At 42.6% G+C, this 17,620-nt stretch overlaps 1 protein-coding gene across 1 annotated transcript in view; it reads right to left on the reverse strand.

Moving 5' to 3' along the window:
* The window catches only part of Fam20b (FAM20B glycosaminoglycan xylosylkinase), a 37,179-nt gene extending 22,199 nt beyond the window's left edge, over nucleotides 1–14,980 (reverse strand). The window contains exons 1-2 of the mRNA XM_051186038.1: nucleotides 14,834–14,980; nucleotides 3,219–3,717 (exon numbers count right to left, since the gene is read on the reverse strand). Of these exons, the coding sequence (XP_051041995.1) occupies nucleotides 3,219–3,595 (377 nt within the window). The 5' untranslated portion in view covers nucleotides 3,596–3,717; nucleotides 14,834–14,980. The remainder of the gene's footprint in view (nucleotides 1–3,218; nucleotides 3,718–14,833) is intronic.
* Between the last annotated feature and the right edge of the window lie 2,640 nt (nucleotides 14,981–17,620).

Raw genomic sequence — 17,620 nt, forward strand, 5'->3', positions numbered from 1 at the left:
ACATACATGATAGTATTACTCTGTATCCCTACATGTGTCCTCTATCTGCACATAAGTCCCACCTCTGAAAGAAGGTCATAAACCAGCCTCCATAAAGCTAAGACACAGAGGCTATTAAAGAAAGGTGTATGTCTCAACTGACTTAGATTCTCCTCAACAGGGAATGACCCAACTTAAGTCACTGACAGAGGAGCAGAATTCACACAGTGACAGTCCTGTTCTTCTAGTGAAGGACATCAGGGTCTGAGCAAGGATATCATGTGCACTCACAGCAGGGTTATGTGTAGCTTTTGAAACCCTAGACGTCAGAATAGTACTTTGCCGAGGGTTCAAGATCTGGAATGAGTTTCTGTGGTACTTCAACCCACACCCAGTCTCTTGTCTGTGACAGTGTCTGGAGAGTGTGCAGTGAATGAAGGAGTCTACACTGTGCTGGTGGAGGAAGAGACTGCCCTGAGGTACAGACAGGAAGGCCAGACCCTAGGATCCTTTGTTATTAGGCTGTGGAGGATGGGATTGTCTGGGGCACAATGGGAAGACCCTGGATGTTTTAAAGCTGGGAAGCAGAGAGAGAATATGAGGGAGCCAGGCATAATGGATACACACCATTAATCCCAGCACTCAGGAGGCAGAGGTAGGTGATCTCTGAGTTTAAGGCCATCCTGGTCTACAGAGTTTCTGGCCAGCCAGGGCCTGAGACCCTGTCTAAGAAGAGGGGGAGAGGAAGGTATTTAATGGTACAGAGTGCTAACAAAGACAGAGATAAGCAAGAGTGACTAGGAATTATGCCCGTACCTCCTGCCACCTCTCCTACACATCAGTCTGGTCTTTCTGTCCTCCACTGTACCTTCCTTCAACACCTCAGGCATGTCTGTAAAACCTATGGTCAACAACTGCCAGGAATATCTATCTTTCCACACACTTAATCCCATATCACCCTTCATTCTCTAGTGTAAGAAAGCAGGTGTGGATCACTTAAATATAGTCATAATTTCTTTCCATACAATTTTTCAACCCCAATATTCTGTCATTAATCCTTTAAGCTACAAACCAAGAGATCAAGAACTACACTTCAAAACTGAATTAGTGGACCAATGAGATTGCTCAGCAGGTAAAGGGACTTGCCTCCAAGCCTGATGGCATTAGTTCCATTTCTGGGACCCACATGATAGAAGGAAAAACCTGATTTCCACAAGTTATTCTCTGACTTCCAAACACATCATGGCACATGTGCACACACATACATACAGACACCAAAAAAAAAAAAAAAAAAAAAAAAAAAAAAAGATCCTGAATTAATTACTTTTTATTTTCATAATAGGTGCTCTACATCAAGCAAACAAAAAAACTGTATGGCCAAATAAAAGCTGTTTAAAATTCTGATGGGTCAAACTCCAGCTGTACTAAATTAAATTACTATGAAGCAACTTTGTCAAATCGGTTTCTTATTGTGGAATAGGAACTGAATTGACTTAGATGTTAAAAGTATTTGGTGTAATGCCCGGCAAATGCCATGCATTCAACAGAAATTAGATCTTGAGGCCTACCTCCCAAGTGCTGGGATAACACATTTGCACAACCACAACAGCCCTACTGCATCTTTTTGTTTGTTTGTTTTTGAGAAAGGGTCTCTCTATAGTTTGGCTGTCCTGGAAATTACTATGTAGACCAGGTGGCCTCAAATCCACAGAGATTCTCCTGCCTCTGCCTCCTGAGTGCTGGGATTAAAGGTGAGCTCCAACACACCTGCATTTACTGCATTTTTTAACTTGCCTAATACCTCAGGTCCAGACAAATACTGACCCCTTTCATTTCTGAGGTTCTAAATAGATCCATTTCCCAGCGGCTTTTATCAGTTAATAAATTCATAACAAGGAAATGGCATTTTATACATTTCCCTCCATATTACTCCCTCTACTCTAGCTAGAAATCTAAAGGTATGATTCTCTCAAAAGTGTCACCAAAGGATGAAAAAGAACATCTGCTGCTGAGTCACTTAAGGCAGAGTGTGAATCATGTTCTGTTTCATTCACAGAAAACCATGAAAACAATAGATGGTCAGTGGGTATCAGGGATCCAATGGCAGAGAGGAAAGGGTAGAGCCCAAAGGATTTTTAGGGCTGAGAACCACATTACATTACAGTGATGGACATTTGCCTAAATCCACAGATTATACCCCCAAGGAGTGAACCCCAATATAAACTATGGACTTTTTTCTTTTTCATTTGTTTTTTTTTTTTTTTTTTTTTTTTTTTTTTTTGTTTTCAAAGCAGGGTTTTACTATGTAGCTCTGGCTATCCTGAAACTCATTATAGATCGGGTTGGCTTTCAACTCTGAGATCCATCTGCCTCTGACTCCCAAGTGCTGGGATCAAAGGTGTGCACTGCTATGCCCAGACAAACTTTAATTAACATACTATTATTGGCTCATCAATTGTATTAATGAACATTAAACATTAATTAACAGGAGAAAACTGGAGGAAAAGGTAGTTAATAAGACTTGTCTGTATTTTTCTTAAAATCTTCCATGAACCTGAAACTGCTCACAAAACAAAAACAAGACACAACGAAAGCCCTAGATGAAAAAGTCAACACTTTACCACTGACAGGACTCCAAGCTAACTCTGTAGCTCCTGATCTTTGAATATCCAACTTTTAGTTACACTTTGGGGGGAAGGGGTCAACAGATAATGTTTATTTTCTACTCAATTCATTCTGTATCTCCAATACTTGCCACACTGAAGATATTTAGTACAGTAGAAATCAACAGCCAGGCAGAAGCTTAGGCCTGCATGATGCAGGAGGAACACTAAGTTGATTATCACCAAGCCTGAGTTACACAGTGAGAGTATGTCTCAAAACAAACACCCCAACAAACAAAGCCCAGCGAAATCAAAGTTAGTTGTGTTCAAAATTTCAGTTGTTTGTACTTTACTATATATAGCCCAGGCTGCCCTTTGTAACAATCCTTCTGCCTCACCCTTCTGAGCGCAGATTACAGGGCTGAACCACCATAGCTGATTTTTTTGAAAAGGCTTAAAGGAACCAAAACAGGTTCCCATAGATTTCTTCCACTCAAAGAACTGCTGAACCTTCAGAACTAGAAAGACTTTGGAGATGTTCCAGTCTAGCTGTCATTTTACTGAAGGGAACAGCAAGGACAACACTGTCATGTTGAAGAATAACCAGCATATACACCTTCTAAGATGAAGACTCACCGCTTAGGTTTGAAGACAACTTTCTGTCCTCCTTCAAGGATCAGTAAAGCCTTTAGCTGTGTCCCTTTATAGCCCACATCAGCTTTAATAATTTTCTTAGTGGCCATGGCGTGCATGATTGCTCCCAGCTCTGGTGTCTCTTCAGGGTATACTTCCCGGGGTACCACCCACTGGGCTGCAATCTCCCAAGGAGACTGCAGGGTGTGGTCCAATTTAGGCACCAGCTCCACCCTCAAGCCAGTCATCATTCGGTGAAAGGCCCTCTGGTCTTCTCGGTTGGCAGCTGATGTGTCTAAGTTGTCTATCAGGAAAACTTTGGTGAAGATAAAGATGACGAGGAGTATTGCTAGCAGCACAACTCGCTGCTTCAGCTTCATGTTGGCCTCTTTTCCTTTTCCTTGACCCACTTTCTCGCTGGCTTATCAAGGAGAACAGGTGGTGATGATTACAAGGCGACTCCGTGATTACATAGCTCTTCACTGCAGTGCCTCCACAACTCCTGCAGACCAAAGCAGAAAGCACAGTGTGATCAGGGATTCTGTCCTTCTGCCTCCACATTTCGCAAGCCTCTAATATGTTACTAATCCTTTTAGTGACTGACTGCTAATGCTCAGCTTGAAAAGGCCCATTAACTAAAAACAGTATGGGAAAGGCCTAGCAAGGAAGGACTGGGTACACGGAAAATTCTAAGAAACACGTTCCCATTTTCATTAGGAAATGGGAACATCTAGGAGTCATTTGGCTGCTATATGTAGTTCCAAAAATATCAAAAATAAATAAATAAATAAAAGGGGGGGGGGTGAAAACGAGAAAGCAAAATACTGAGCTATACAGAGTTTTCAATTCCATGTTTTACTATTCAGAATCCACAAGTAAATCCTTGTCATGTCTGGTAATTTCCCAGCTCCTTTCCACACAGTTTTCTGATGACTTGAACAATAGTAACTCCCAAGAATGCCAACAAGAGTCTAGTAAAGAGCATTACTCCTTTTCAAATACAAATGCCCAGTAATCAGACAGGGCATGGCTGTTCACACATACTCTCCTTAATCAGACCTTCACTAATTATTTTTCCTGGTAAAATACAGATAATCAAATCTGAATGAATTAAGTAAAGGAAAAACATTCCCCTATACCATCCAGCTGTTAATAGATCAGACAGCTCATGAAATCTGAACCATAGCAACACTGCTATGTCTTGAATGGTGGGACACACAGTGAGAATACTAATGCCATGGACCAAAGTAAGTGGTGCTTCCAGTGTGAGCTCCACACACTCTGGGCAATTCTAAAAACAGAGGGTGTCAAAACATACAACCCAGTTTTATTTGTATGCTGAGAGGTTGCTCTCCAACCCACTGGGCTTTGTTTGTTGTTCTTTGAGACCAGGCCTCAGGTAGTTCAAGGCTGACCTCATGGTCTTCCTGCTAAAAGCTCCTAAGTGCTCTGGTTACAGACATGGGCTACAATGTCCAGCTCCACAAGGCCATTTTAAAATGTGTATAAGCTTACTCTGCTATATGCCTACGGCTTGTACTGTAAAGCACTGGGACAAAATAAACGACAAGAAGATAACAGGGTGTTGCTTTGTTCTACAATTCATTCAACAACTCAAACCATTAATCTAAGAAATAAGACCAATACAAAAAAACAGAGCAAAGAACTGAGCTGAGATGCTCCTATCTAAATCAACTGGAAACAACCCAAGAGAAAATTCTGAACAATGCTTTCCTTGCTTTGAGCCAGCTGATGTGACATTCATTCTCAACTATTCTTTCCTGTTCTTTTCATGAGGAAGCAGAAAGTGAAAGTTAAATTCAAATCCTAATTATCCCCAGCCACCTGTTCAGCTTTATCACGATTTCTCATCACACTGTTAAGTTGGAACAAAAGCTGTGTGAGTACAACTAAAAATGTAATTGTTTTTATTTAGTTATTTTTTTAAGTTAGTACACAGTAAGTAATAGGTTCCATTATGCTACAATGTAATTGTGATGGTTATCAGATTTGGCATGGAACTCAGTAAAAGTTCCTGGTAATTATGTACAACAGCAGTATTAGGAGAGTAGATTTCAATATTAGCTTTAATGATACTGTTGTTTCATGAGTTTGTTCAACAGTACACACTGCAGGGTGCAGTGATACAGGAAATAGAAATACAGCAGCATCTCTAGCACCTCCATCCCCAAATAGACAGTTCTGGGTAATGGGACAGCTAAACAGGCCTTTCCTTTCTATAAAATACACTCTGGGACTAAAGTTTGGCTGACTAAACTTTGATAATACATATCTAATGGTTGTGCATATTTTACGCAGAATAAAGATAAACTTCCCTCCTATTATAAGAAACAGCACCTCCAAACTTGTTTTGTTTTGGCTGAGTGGCTTCTGAAGCAATCTCTTTCTGTCCCCTCTTCCCACTTACCAGGAGTGTAGATATATGTACCACTCCATCAGGCTTGGGCTGTTTTGTTTTTTGTGCCAGGAATGATACCCAGGGCCTTGAGAATGCTAAAACCAAGTGCTCTAACACTGAGCTATTCACCCCAGTCATATCTGTCTTTCTGTCTAATCACCATTACAAAAGCAAGTTTCAGAAGTCTCAAAATTAAGACAAAAAGGTTCAAATCTGAAACCCAGTTTGTAAGCTTTTTGTAAGTTATGAAATACCATCACCTTTTGAAAAGGCCTCAGACGAACATACTCATTATTTCAGGGCTGTCAACAATTCATCTACTCTGGAAGAACAGAAATTCATATTGCAGGAGTTGAAGAATTCAACTGTTACATTATCACTATTCATCTTTGAAGAATTATAGTGAGAAATGGAAATATAGTGAGAAATTGGAAAAATGTGAGTTTTCACATTTATGATTTCAACCTCCAGGTAAAATAAGACTGTATGTGGTATATCACTATTCTTTCTTCTTTTTTTGAAAGGAGATAAACTGTTTGAAATAGGGCCACACTACACAGTTCAGGTGGGCCTTGAATCCATAGCCAGCAGTGTGGTGAGTGGTGGGATTACAGGGTGTGCCCACAAAACTGCCTATTACTTGGCATTGTTCTTTGCCACTGTCTTCCACTCCTCCAACCCCAGCCACCAGTTCTCTGTAGTTCTCAGCACCTCCTACTGGACCCTGGAAAGAACACATTTCTGGACCTGCAGGCTTCAATAGAGCCTAATTAGTCCCTTGACCACCCTGAATTATAAAAACTCCTTAATAGCACAAGTAAAGCCTTACTCCAAGTGGTATTGGGTGAGGCAGCCCTCTCACTGCCCTCCTTGACTTCCACCAATGAAGTAACTTAGTGATGCTGTTTCTCCCCATAATGTATAGCTGCCCTTTGTTTCCACCATTCCTCCTTTCTCCTTACCTCCTGTTTAAAACCATTGCCTTCTCTCAAGGCCCATCTTCAAGGGTGTCCTGATCCCTCCCCACCATCTATGCTGACACCTCCCTCCTTCTGACCAGTGCATAACTACATTCTGCCTTCAGTTGCCTTGTACACAGTTCCTAATTACCTGCTCAGAAGTACGGCTCCTTGGGAGGGTCCCCCCCCCCTTGCTCCTTTATACTTGAGGAAGGATCCCCAAGACCCACCTTCTAGGCTTTTTAAATGATTATTATCCTTTTTGATTTGAGGCAAGCAGTATACTATATACTCTGCAAGCTGGATTTTTTTAGATCATCTACTTTAGACATAAGAAAATAAAAGCAGGGGAACTGGGTATGTTCCAAACTACTCATGAAAACCTCCCTAGCACTCCCAAAGCACCACTGTATGCCTGCTCTATTTCATGTCCTTACCTCCTGCTGTAAAACACTCACACAGTGCAACACTGTCCAGTTATTCTACGCTCATTTGTTTTCCTGTTTGTTATATGGAACAGAGTCTACTTCAAAGAACAAGTAGACTCAAGGTAATAACATAACTCAGAAAGTGTTAAATATAAAAGAGGCAGTGCAAGGAGAACATTTGCCAACAGCATCCACACTAAAAGCTGGCGTGAACCCACAGTGCACAGTTCTGGGAAGCAGATCTTTATAAGCAGTTTTCCTAGGAACCCTGTTTCACTCCCAGCAGCCCACGTGGGGGCTTGCCACACAGGCTCATTCACTTTCACTCTTCACATACATACACCATCACTCTGTGTATGTGATACATGTTTGGAAGGACAAACCTTCCACTGTAAATAAAGTGCTTCTACAAGAGCTTTATAGATTCAGAGGGAAGCAAATGTGTTATCTTAGTATAAAGTCCTCTGTTCAAGAATCCAGTGATGCTGCAAGGAAGATATACAGAAAAACATCTTGATGCAGGGTCTATAAATCATGCAATTAAAATTCACATATGTGGTAACTAAGGAAAGGGAGCACACCTAGCCCAATACTTACTGGGGTGGGGGGTCCTTTAAGTCACAGCTCTGGAAAGGCTCTGAGCCTCATGAACAGCCTTGCCCCTTTGAATGGGCCTCTGATTTGACAACTTCACACCAGTCCCAACTTTTATTCATAACAATGAAAAGTGAAAGTTTTGGTAAAAGTGAACACAAGTTTCTTTCTTTCTTTTTTTTTTTTTTTTTTTTTTTGCTAGAATCTCCACAGTCAAAATAGACTTTTACCACATAAAGGAAAGCCTTATGACTATAAAGTACCACAAAACAAATAATATTCAGTTACAAACATTTTGTGCAGAGGACTAGGGGTATTGTCATACTTCATTAAATAGCTAGTATGTGATCACAATTGAACAAGCTCTCACCTTGTCCCCCCATCCTGCCTACAAACTATAAGGTCCCCCTTGTCCCAAAAAAATCTTTGGAAAGTGCTGGTTTCAGCCAAACTGAAGATTTGGTAAGTGTAAGAAAATATTTAGATCTCAATGTGAAATTTTACATTTGTATATTTATTTTGACTATATGGGCAAACATATTCAAGACATTTATGGAAGTCAAAGGATCTCCTTGTGGGTTCTGGGAACTGAACTCATGGGTCATCAGGCTTGGTGGTAAGTGCCTTTACCTGTAGAGGCTATCTATTGAGATAGCCAAGATTTTAATTTAATTAAGATTAATTACTTCCACAGATAAACATCAAAAGTTCCTCCCACCAAAGAGTGGGGTCTATTTTTCCTTCTCTTGATTTGAGCTGGCTTTGCAGCTTGCTTTGTTCAAAAGGCTATACAAGTGGCTGCGTCCCACTTTTGAGCCTAGGAATTAAGACACCTGGTAGTTAGCTTCTATGTAGAGACAGTTTGGTTAGACCGCTACATGAGTGACCTGTATAGATAAAGGCTTCATGACCTAAAGAGATAAGAGGCACCCTGCTAGTCTGACCATCTCAGCTGAAACACCAAAAAAGTGTGATCAAAATCATTCCAGTCTCAGGTGAATTCTGAGATGCACAGAGCCAAACATGAGACTCCAGACCACACCAGGTAGACAGTAACCAACCGACAATGCATGACCTACACAATTATAAGAAAAAAACACATCACTGTCTTATGCAACTATATTCTGAAGCAGTTGTAGAACTTTCTCTATTATGTCTTTCATCAACTCTTTTGGCAATCTTAAATATTCCAGGAAAATAAGGTACACGGCTAAAAAGAATTTGGGGGTGGGAGTGTTGACACTAAATTTAATCATTAATCATCAATAAGGAGCAGATTGATAAATAATTAGACCAGGTTATTCTTATAAATGATCACTAATACCTTTTATGGAGAAACAGTTATTGTAAAAGTTATCTGCTTGTTATTTCTTTTCTGCCTTGTATTGTACATGTTTAAGAAGATACAGTCTCTTAGAAGTAATAAGAAGTAGATTTTCAACTTGACTATATTAATCAATTTTCACTGCTGTGATAAAATACTTGAACAAATTAGCTTAAAGGAGGAAGCATTTATTTGGCTTATGGGTTTAGAGGTTTTGGTCTATTAGCATCCAGCTCCACTGATTCTATATCCAAGATGAGGGAGAACATTACAGGAAACACATGGCAGACAGGAAGCACATGGCAGAGCAAAGATGCTCACCACATGGTGGCCAGGAAGCAGAGAAAAAGAGAAAAGGTCTAGCAATATGTTTAAAGGCACTCCCAACTGATCTACTTCCAGCTAGGCAGGTAAAAGTCACTCATCTATGAACTTATCAATTAACTGATGGGATTAGCACTCTCATAATCCAGTCAATTTCCAACAGCCTCACCTCTGAACAATGCACTGGGGCCACACTTCAATTCAATTTTGGGAGAGTCATTTTATAACCAACCCTAACATGAATCATTTACAAAAATCTACTTATATATTGTATAACCTTATAATTATGCAGTACATCTGAGGTTAGTATCACATACTTGTACTACAGATATATATATAACCTTATAATGCCTTTGTATTTCAGCCAAAGCATAAACAACAGCCAAACTCCAAACCCTTTAACATAGAGGGGACAAGATACTTCCACTATGATGTACTGACCCTTTTGATTTTTAATTGGCATGCCATTACAGCAGTAAGTCATTTTATTATCATTATTATTATTAGCTGTTAAGACTTTACATCCTTTGCCTCTTAGCAACAAATACAATTCCACCATGAGCAATGTAACTAAAACAGATGGGAAGCATGCCCTAAATTCTATTTCACACAAAAATCAGAAATACAGCATGCCTTTCATTCAGAAAATTCGCTCTGTGTTTAAAGATGATGACATTGTCTTTAAAACTATTTAAGGCTTAAAGCTCTTAAAACTTAAGTTTTGAGAGCAACTTAAAGCACAGGTATTAAAATAAAATCCAATTCCTACACAGTCCAAATTGAACTGTGAGATTTTCCTTAACATTTTCATTTCCACTTAAATATCCATACAATATCTGAAAAATAACTCTTCCACGTGAAATTTAATAGTTCCTTGTGAAGTACATCAACTAAAAATGACCACCAGGCTTTAACAAGCATTAGGGAACCTGCCCCCAGGTGTGAGACTAAAATGAAAAGGACAACAAAAAACTACTCTCCCTTAAAAAAATAAATTTGAAAAATGTGCAACCCATCCCATTTAAACCTTAATTCAGGAAAACTTTCTAACCTTCTGAGAATGAATTATATCTTTAGCAAGACCTGGTGCAGAAAACAGAGAGCAGCAGTATTCAGTGACCCAGACACTCAGTGGGTAGTGCTTTAAAGGTATGATGTGTAACACAGCTTCCTACATTCTAGGTGTTTCAATTCTCAATGATCAGTCCATACCACCACTAAAGGCTGTGTTAGGCCATTCTACACTACTGTGATTGCTAACCCGGTTCCTGATGTTGATTGGAATTGGGAGTAAGGACAATCTGGAGATGTTAGGAGAAAGAATGGAGAAAGGCCAAGAAGACATTGCCCAAGAGTGATATATGAATGATAAAGATGGTTTTCTTTTCTTTTGTTTGCTTTTTTCAAGGCAGCTCTGGCTGCCCTGGAACTCGCTCTGTAGACCTTGAACTCAGAGATCTGCCTGCCTCTGCTTCCCAGAGTGTTGGGATTAAAAGTGTGCACCACCATCTCCTGGTGACAATGGTTTTCTGGAACAAGATCCAACATTAGGACTTCCATGTTATTTTGTTTTTAATGTATGTGTGTGTGTGGTATTCATATGTGTATGTGTGCTTACACATGAGTGAAGGCCAGAGGTTTATGCTGGGTGTCATCCTCAACCCTTCTCCATTTTATTTACTGAGGAGGAATCCCTTCCTCGATAAACCTGGAGCTCACTGATTGAGCTAGTCTAATTAGTCAGTTTACCCAGGGGTTCCTATCTCAGCTTCTTGAGTGCTGGGATTAAAAACTGCCATGTGCTCTCAGTTTTTATTCAGATCTGAACTCAAGTCCTCATGTTTGCATGGCAAGAACTTTATTCATCCAGTATTCGCTCCCATCCTATTTTGTATCCAGGAAGAACACACAACATAAAATACGTATATACTGGATGCAAGCCAGGGGAAAAAAAAATAAGAGAGGAATTAATAAGTTCTTTGGGGAACCCCACAGTGGTTACAGAGTTCAGTCACTAATGCTCCAAGAGTCTACAGAGCCTATTATTTAACTATCTTAATGTGATCTCAGGAAGCAGAGAGGCTCTAGGTTCTGCTCCACAGAAGGCCAGAAGCTGCACAGCTTTCCTACCCAGGACACAAGACAGGCAGACTGTTAAAGGTAGACCCAGTAAGTAAACAGCCTACATTTCACAATCATCTCAAATCCTTGTTCAATTACTGTCAGTAATTGATGTTAGCAATCCTAAATATTGAGACAAGGATTAGACTACACTGTTTAAAAAGAAACCAAGTACACAACATAAATTGTTAAAAGACTTTTCTCACAAAAGGATACCTAAAATAAGAATTGGCACTTAATGCATTATTTCCTGGCATTATGAGGAAAAGGTATTCACACAGCAGAAAAGTCAACATTTGAGAATATGGACTAATAGACTTCCTTATTCTGCTTTTAGCTCCTTCCTTCATAATTTCACACCCCTGGGCCTCCTTTTATAAGTCTCCTCTAAAGTAGCCACTACCTTCCCACAAAATACTGACCTCAAGCATACCAAAGCACACTGTCTCATTCTGTATCACACCTGACACTCAGCTCTGCATCCCCAAGATTCTTTAGGTCTAGAGACAGGCATTTCTTTTGGTTTTTGGCAAGAAAAAAAATCACATCAGAAGATCTTTTCATTATTTAGAGAATAGTTTATTAATTTCTGTAATCAAGCCCACGAGGCAGAGGATCTCTAGTAGGCAGCTCTCCCCATCATGTTGACATTGTAAGTTAGTCAGAAAAGAATTTCAGTAGCAAAGTAAGGGCTTCTGTTCCGTACCCCAGGCCCACGTTATTGAACTCATTAGTCACACACAGGCTCAAAGAAGGAAAAAGGGAGAGATGTGCAGATGATTGAGAAGTACTTAAGGGAAAAAAGAGCCTTCCTTTCCCATCTCCAATATTAGGGGCATGAGGATGGTCAGCACTGATGCTGCTAGTATGGTTTTATCAAGAATCCCAAGTTCTTTTTATTAAGGTAAAAACACTGGCTACACATCTAACTTCTCAGCCAGTATAGGCTGCAGGAGAAGGTGGATGCAGCTCCCTATGACCAGAGCTTGGACAGGCTGCAGGTGGCTGGAACACCATATAATCACAGGACTGAATCACAAGACAGCAACAATAAACAGTACTCTTTGCAGATATCTGCCTTAATAGCACAGACCTGACAGAACTCGGAAACACACAGCATTGGTGTTTTTAAAGTCATTCCTTTTGATTGAAGCTAAACAAATCTAGTATTTGCATCCAAATATCTATGTTTTCCTCACTAATTTCCATTAACTAATTCAACCAACAAATAGTTGATGTATATCTATTATACACCCTAACTATGCTCCCTACCTTAATCCACAAAATCACTCCATATTCAATTACAGACCAACCTGACATCCGTATCTCCTACTGTAAGTGTGAGCACTCCAGTATGAGATCTTAGCACTCACCAAGGGTTAAAGTGTAAATAGTTACAACCTTTAGGTTGAACTTTCTGGCTTTACATTTACTGCACTGAAATGGTACTCAAAGGGAGCTAATTCATGACCTAAAAGTAAACAGAAAATTTCATTTAGGGACTGAAAACTCAGAAAAGATTTAAAAAAAAAATAATAATAGAAGCTTTAAGGCTATATGAAAAAGCTGAAATGGAAATCAAGAGCTATGACTATGCCAGGCATGGCGGAGCAAACCTTTAATCCCAGCACTAGAGAGGCAGAGGCAGGCAAATCTCTGTGAGTTCTTGAGGCCAGCCTCAGGTACAAAGCTACAAAGAGAAACCCTGTCTCAAAAAACAAAAACAAAACAGCAACAACAACAACAAAAAAGAGCAGTAACTAAAAGTAAATAATCATTAACAGTATAAAATTATTATATGACATAAAACAAAAGCCAGTGACTTGTTTTTTCCAAAGTATACTTTTGCTCAAAATATACAACAAAGGCACAAGCTCTAAAGAAACAAATGAACCCCTTTTTCACAAGGAAAGCTATGAGTCCCAGATTTGTTTGTTCTTCCTTTTATTTATTTATTTATTTATTTATGTTTTTGTGTAGCCCTGGCTGTCATAGAGCTAGCTCTGTAGTAGACTAGGCTGACCTCAAATCAGAGATCCACCTGCTTCTGCCTCCTGAGTGCTTCGTGAGTTTCAACCAACTCCCAGCCAGACTTTCCTCTGGAGACAGGATTTCTCTATGTAGCAGTCCTGGCTGTCCTGGAACTTGCTCTGTAGACTAGGCTGGCCTCGAACTCACAGAGATCTGCCTGCCTCTGCCTGCCAAGGCCTGGGATTTAGGGGACACCTTGTTCTCCTTTGATAGGTATCTTGTTGGTGGTAACTGTTGGTTCTAGGACACAAAGTTCAACATCTTCACAAACTTCAAGAAAGCTATTAACTTACAATAATCTTAAGTTTACCTTAATTTGGTTCAGAGCCTGCACAAATAACTTAGCAACTTAATACCTGAACCTGTTTCTCAGAACAATAAATGACAAGCAGAAGCGGTCTCAGCTTAGCTCAAAGGTCTTGCATAAATTCAAGGAAGGAGGAGGACAACAAAAATCACTAGCCCAGTGAAATTCATGCATGAAATTTACAACCCGAGTAATATAGGCATGGTTAATAAATGACAATCATGACTTTACCCGATTACTGATTGTATTACAAAGTCTAGACCTTCAAATGTGGAAAGATCACATTCTTTTTTCTCTTCCAACGTGAGCCATAAACCTCCAGAGGGAAACTGGCTGAGTAGATGACCCTGACACCTGGTGCAAGACCCAAGTGACAATGTTAAACATTTCTTTTTCCCAAATGGTAAACTCCTTACCCATCCTACTGGAGACAGTCTTTAAACGAAGTAATTGTATAAGGACCATCCACGACTTGTTTCCCCTTTTCTCCTTTATATCGGGGGCCTGATAGAAAACTGACACCCGATTAAGAAAGAAGGTCTTATCACACTCCACAATCAAGGACACGGCTTGACAACGTTCACATTCATCATTAAGGCAACGTCTCTGTCCGCTCTTAATCGCCGGGCCATCACACCCGGAAATGAAACCGCCAGCGCAGCCCACTCCGGACTACAGTGTCGGCTCAAGTTGTGGCCCACCGCGCTCTGCGCGCACGACCCCAGGGCACCGCTGCCCTCTCCGGCCCAGGGCCTGCAGGCCACCCGCGCTGCTCGGCCACCGTGCGGGCCCGGTAGGGTCTCAACGAGAGCGCGCTGCTCCCTGGGCCACCGACGCCAGCTTAGCGTGAGAGGACGGCGCCGCCGGGGCCCGGAGCCTCTGGGGACAGTGCTCAGCAGCGAGCACCGGTCACCGCAAGGGCTCCCGACCGTCCGCGCCTCGGCAGGGCCGGCTCCACCAGACGAGCCGGCCGCAGCCTCGCGGGGAAGCCGGGAGCCCCGCATCCGGCCCCAGAGGGAGGTGCCCCGCCCCCCGCCTCCCGCGCTTTCCCGCCCTCGCTCCCGCCGCACCCGGGCGGGGGTCGCGCGCCCTCTCCCGCCGCGCCGCTCACCTGGCGGGCCTCAGGCTCGCTCCATAGCCGCCCGCGCGGTGCGGTGCGGCGCGGCCCCGGCCGCCCCCGCCGCCTCCGGGGAGGGGCAGCCCCAAGCCGCTCTCACCGCCCCCAGCCTCCACCGCCGCCACTGCGGCTCCCGCCCACTGCCGGCCCGGCCATTCCCCGGCCGCCGCTCCCCACGGAGCCGGCCGCTCCACACCCACCCCCGCCTCCGCGCCGCTTGGCTGTTGGTACGGTCCCGGCGGAACGCCCTCCCCACGGCCAATCCCAGCGCGCACTCGGCGCAGCCCCGCCCTCGTTGCGGATGGGCGGGACTACCGGGCCGCTCCGGACCGCCCTCTTTAACCCCTTCATTCCCACTGCGTTCAACTCCGCAGGCACCGTCTGAGGGTGTCTCCCCCGCTCCAAGCCAGTTCACATAAACTAGCTTCTGGCTTCTCTCTCACATCCACTTTTTCTTTCCCGCAGTCATCTAGGTGAAGTTCTATTCGGGAGAAATAATTTTCTTCTTTCTTGCGCTCTTCTGTCTTGACTTCTTGGAGATTATGGCCAAAAGTGTCCTCTGACCAAAAGAGGCCAGACTTTTCACCCTGGGAATCTCTCCAACTTCAGGCCAGGGCAGAGCTCCCCTCTATACCTTTTCAGTTGCACTTAATAAAATCCTGATTATTTTTATTATAATAGCGATTGTTTTAGGTTTTCCCCTTAAGATGGACTGTAAGCCGCAAGGGGGCAAATCAGAAGCACCGAGGTTTCCAGTGCCCTGCACCCACCCAGTAAACTCCTGATGAATGAATGAGATGCTCCTCCCCGCTCTTAGCGTGTGTCCTTTCCACTCACTCCACACACAGCATCTACTGTGTAATGCACATATTTAGCCACCATATACTCAGCTTACACATAGTCTGCCTGACTCTAAAATATTATGTTCTGCGTTCTGCATGGGGTGTGATTTGTATGGGGAGGATGGGAAACTAAGCAGGCATTTCTTTCAAGAAGGAACGAGAGGATAGGACTTTTTTTTTTTTCTGCGTGTATGTCATAGTAGGAATGCCGTTTAACATCTCTAAGGTTCCTTGAAAAATGACAGTTAATCATAGTACCTATTTCACAATACTGCTGTGAGGTTTAAATAGGAAATGTGTGCAGAAAATACATTATTGTGTGAAATTAGTTGTTATTCGTGTGCGTGTTGCACACTTTCAAGATCAGGAGATCCAGAGAAACTATTGGACTTGACACCCAACCCTAGACAACCTAGTGAGGCTTTAATCACTGGAAGGTGTACAGAAGGCACTATGTCAGCATTCACTGGAGGTTGCAAAGGTTTGAGGTTACTATCTGACTGTGTAATGCACAGTTCTTGTGATGGTAATGAGAATCTGCCTTATTTTCCAACAGGAACGTGGGTCTGCTTGCAGCCAGCTCTCCTTCCCAGACATGCAGATCATGAAGCAAAAGAGGAAGTAAACAGTTCCCTCAAACCCAGCACCCAAAAGTGTCCCTTCTTCTCTGTCATCCTAATGACACCAAGGATGGGAGGGACTCAGCCCCTCACTACTGGGGGAAGGCTGGCTCACCGAAAGCTTCGCTTCCTGGAGACAATGTATCTCTGAAGGAAGGTTGTTGGCTCATGGAGACAATCCAGTCAGGTACTTAATTTCAGGTGGTCCATCAAGTACGGCTGTAAAAATCCCTTTCTTAGAGGGTTCAGAATCTCTGTGTCAATGCTTTCACACAGAACAATTGGTCTGTCTCTTGGTTTTCCCATCACCAGGCTACATGTCTCAGGCTCTCTGTGCCTGGTCACACAGCACCAAGCGCTGTGCCTGACATCCTCAGGTCTGTAATAGCACCCACAGGCAATATATTCTCAGTGTTGTGAGGGATGTGATCATCTGAATACAAGTGACTAGAGCACAGGAAGCAGCTGCAAGGAAGACGGGCCACCTAAATTATGCAGTGCAGACTGTGAATCAGAGTCTGGGAGGAGTGTGGGCTGGAGTTGTCAGGGAGGAAGGATTGAGGTGAGCAAAATATGGGTGGGAGCAGAGAATAACAATAGGAACCAAAGCTGTGCAGCATTATGAGAAGTTATAAGTGATATCCTGGGCAGATAGCACAGGGTAGACATGTTCATTCATTCGTTCATTTGTACAATTAATTTATCTACTGAACATATGAGTGCCAGGCATCAGACTAAACTTCAATCATGCAGAGATAAAGAGGGCCCCGACCCTATCTCTAAGAAGCCTTCAGACTCAGTGGAGTCCCTTCCAGAACTCAGAGAACTTGTAGAGTTGTATTCCTTTCCCTGGTTGTGCAGTGTGATATGGTTTTAAGTATCTAGCTAATCTGTTTTTGGCCTTTCTCTCCCCTGCCCCAAGACTGCAAGCTTCTTAAAGCCACAAACTGTGTGACTTTATGTAATGGAGCACCTTCTCCAGGTGCACATGTTGCAGCTCACTGAGTTGAAACCAGAGCAGGAAATGGGTTGTCTCTTTCCCACAGAGAGCAGTGGACCACCCTCAGCAGAGAAATAGTAGTAGAATGCTACCAGAGGCTAGTCTGTGAACCAGGAACCTTCCTGCTTGGCATACACAGTTCCAGCATACTTCTCTAGCACATTCCTTATAATCCTCTCCACAGGGCTCACCAGCATGGCTTTTCCAGCCAACGAGACTCCCTCCTCCCTAACTCCAGTCTCTGGAGTGCTAAACATCTCTCCATGTCATTTGGCCTTTCATGAGCTTTCCGGTGTGTTGCCTTTCCTGAACCCTTTAG

The sequence above is a fragment of the Phodopus roborovskii genome, unplaced genomic scaffold (assembly GCF_943737965.1).
Source record: "Phodopus roborovskii unplaced genomic scaffold, PHOROB, whole genome shotgun sequence".
NCBI lineage: Eukaryota > Metazoa > Chordata > Mammalia > Rodentia > Cricetidae > Phodopus > Phodopus roborovskii.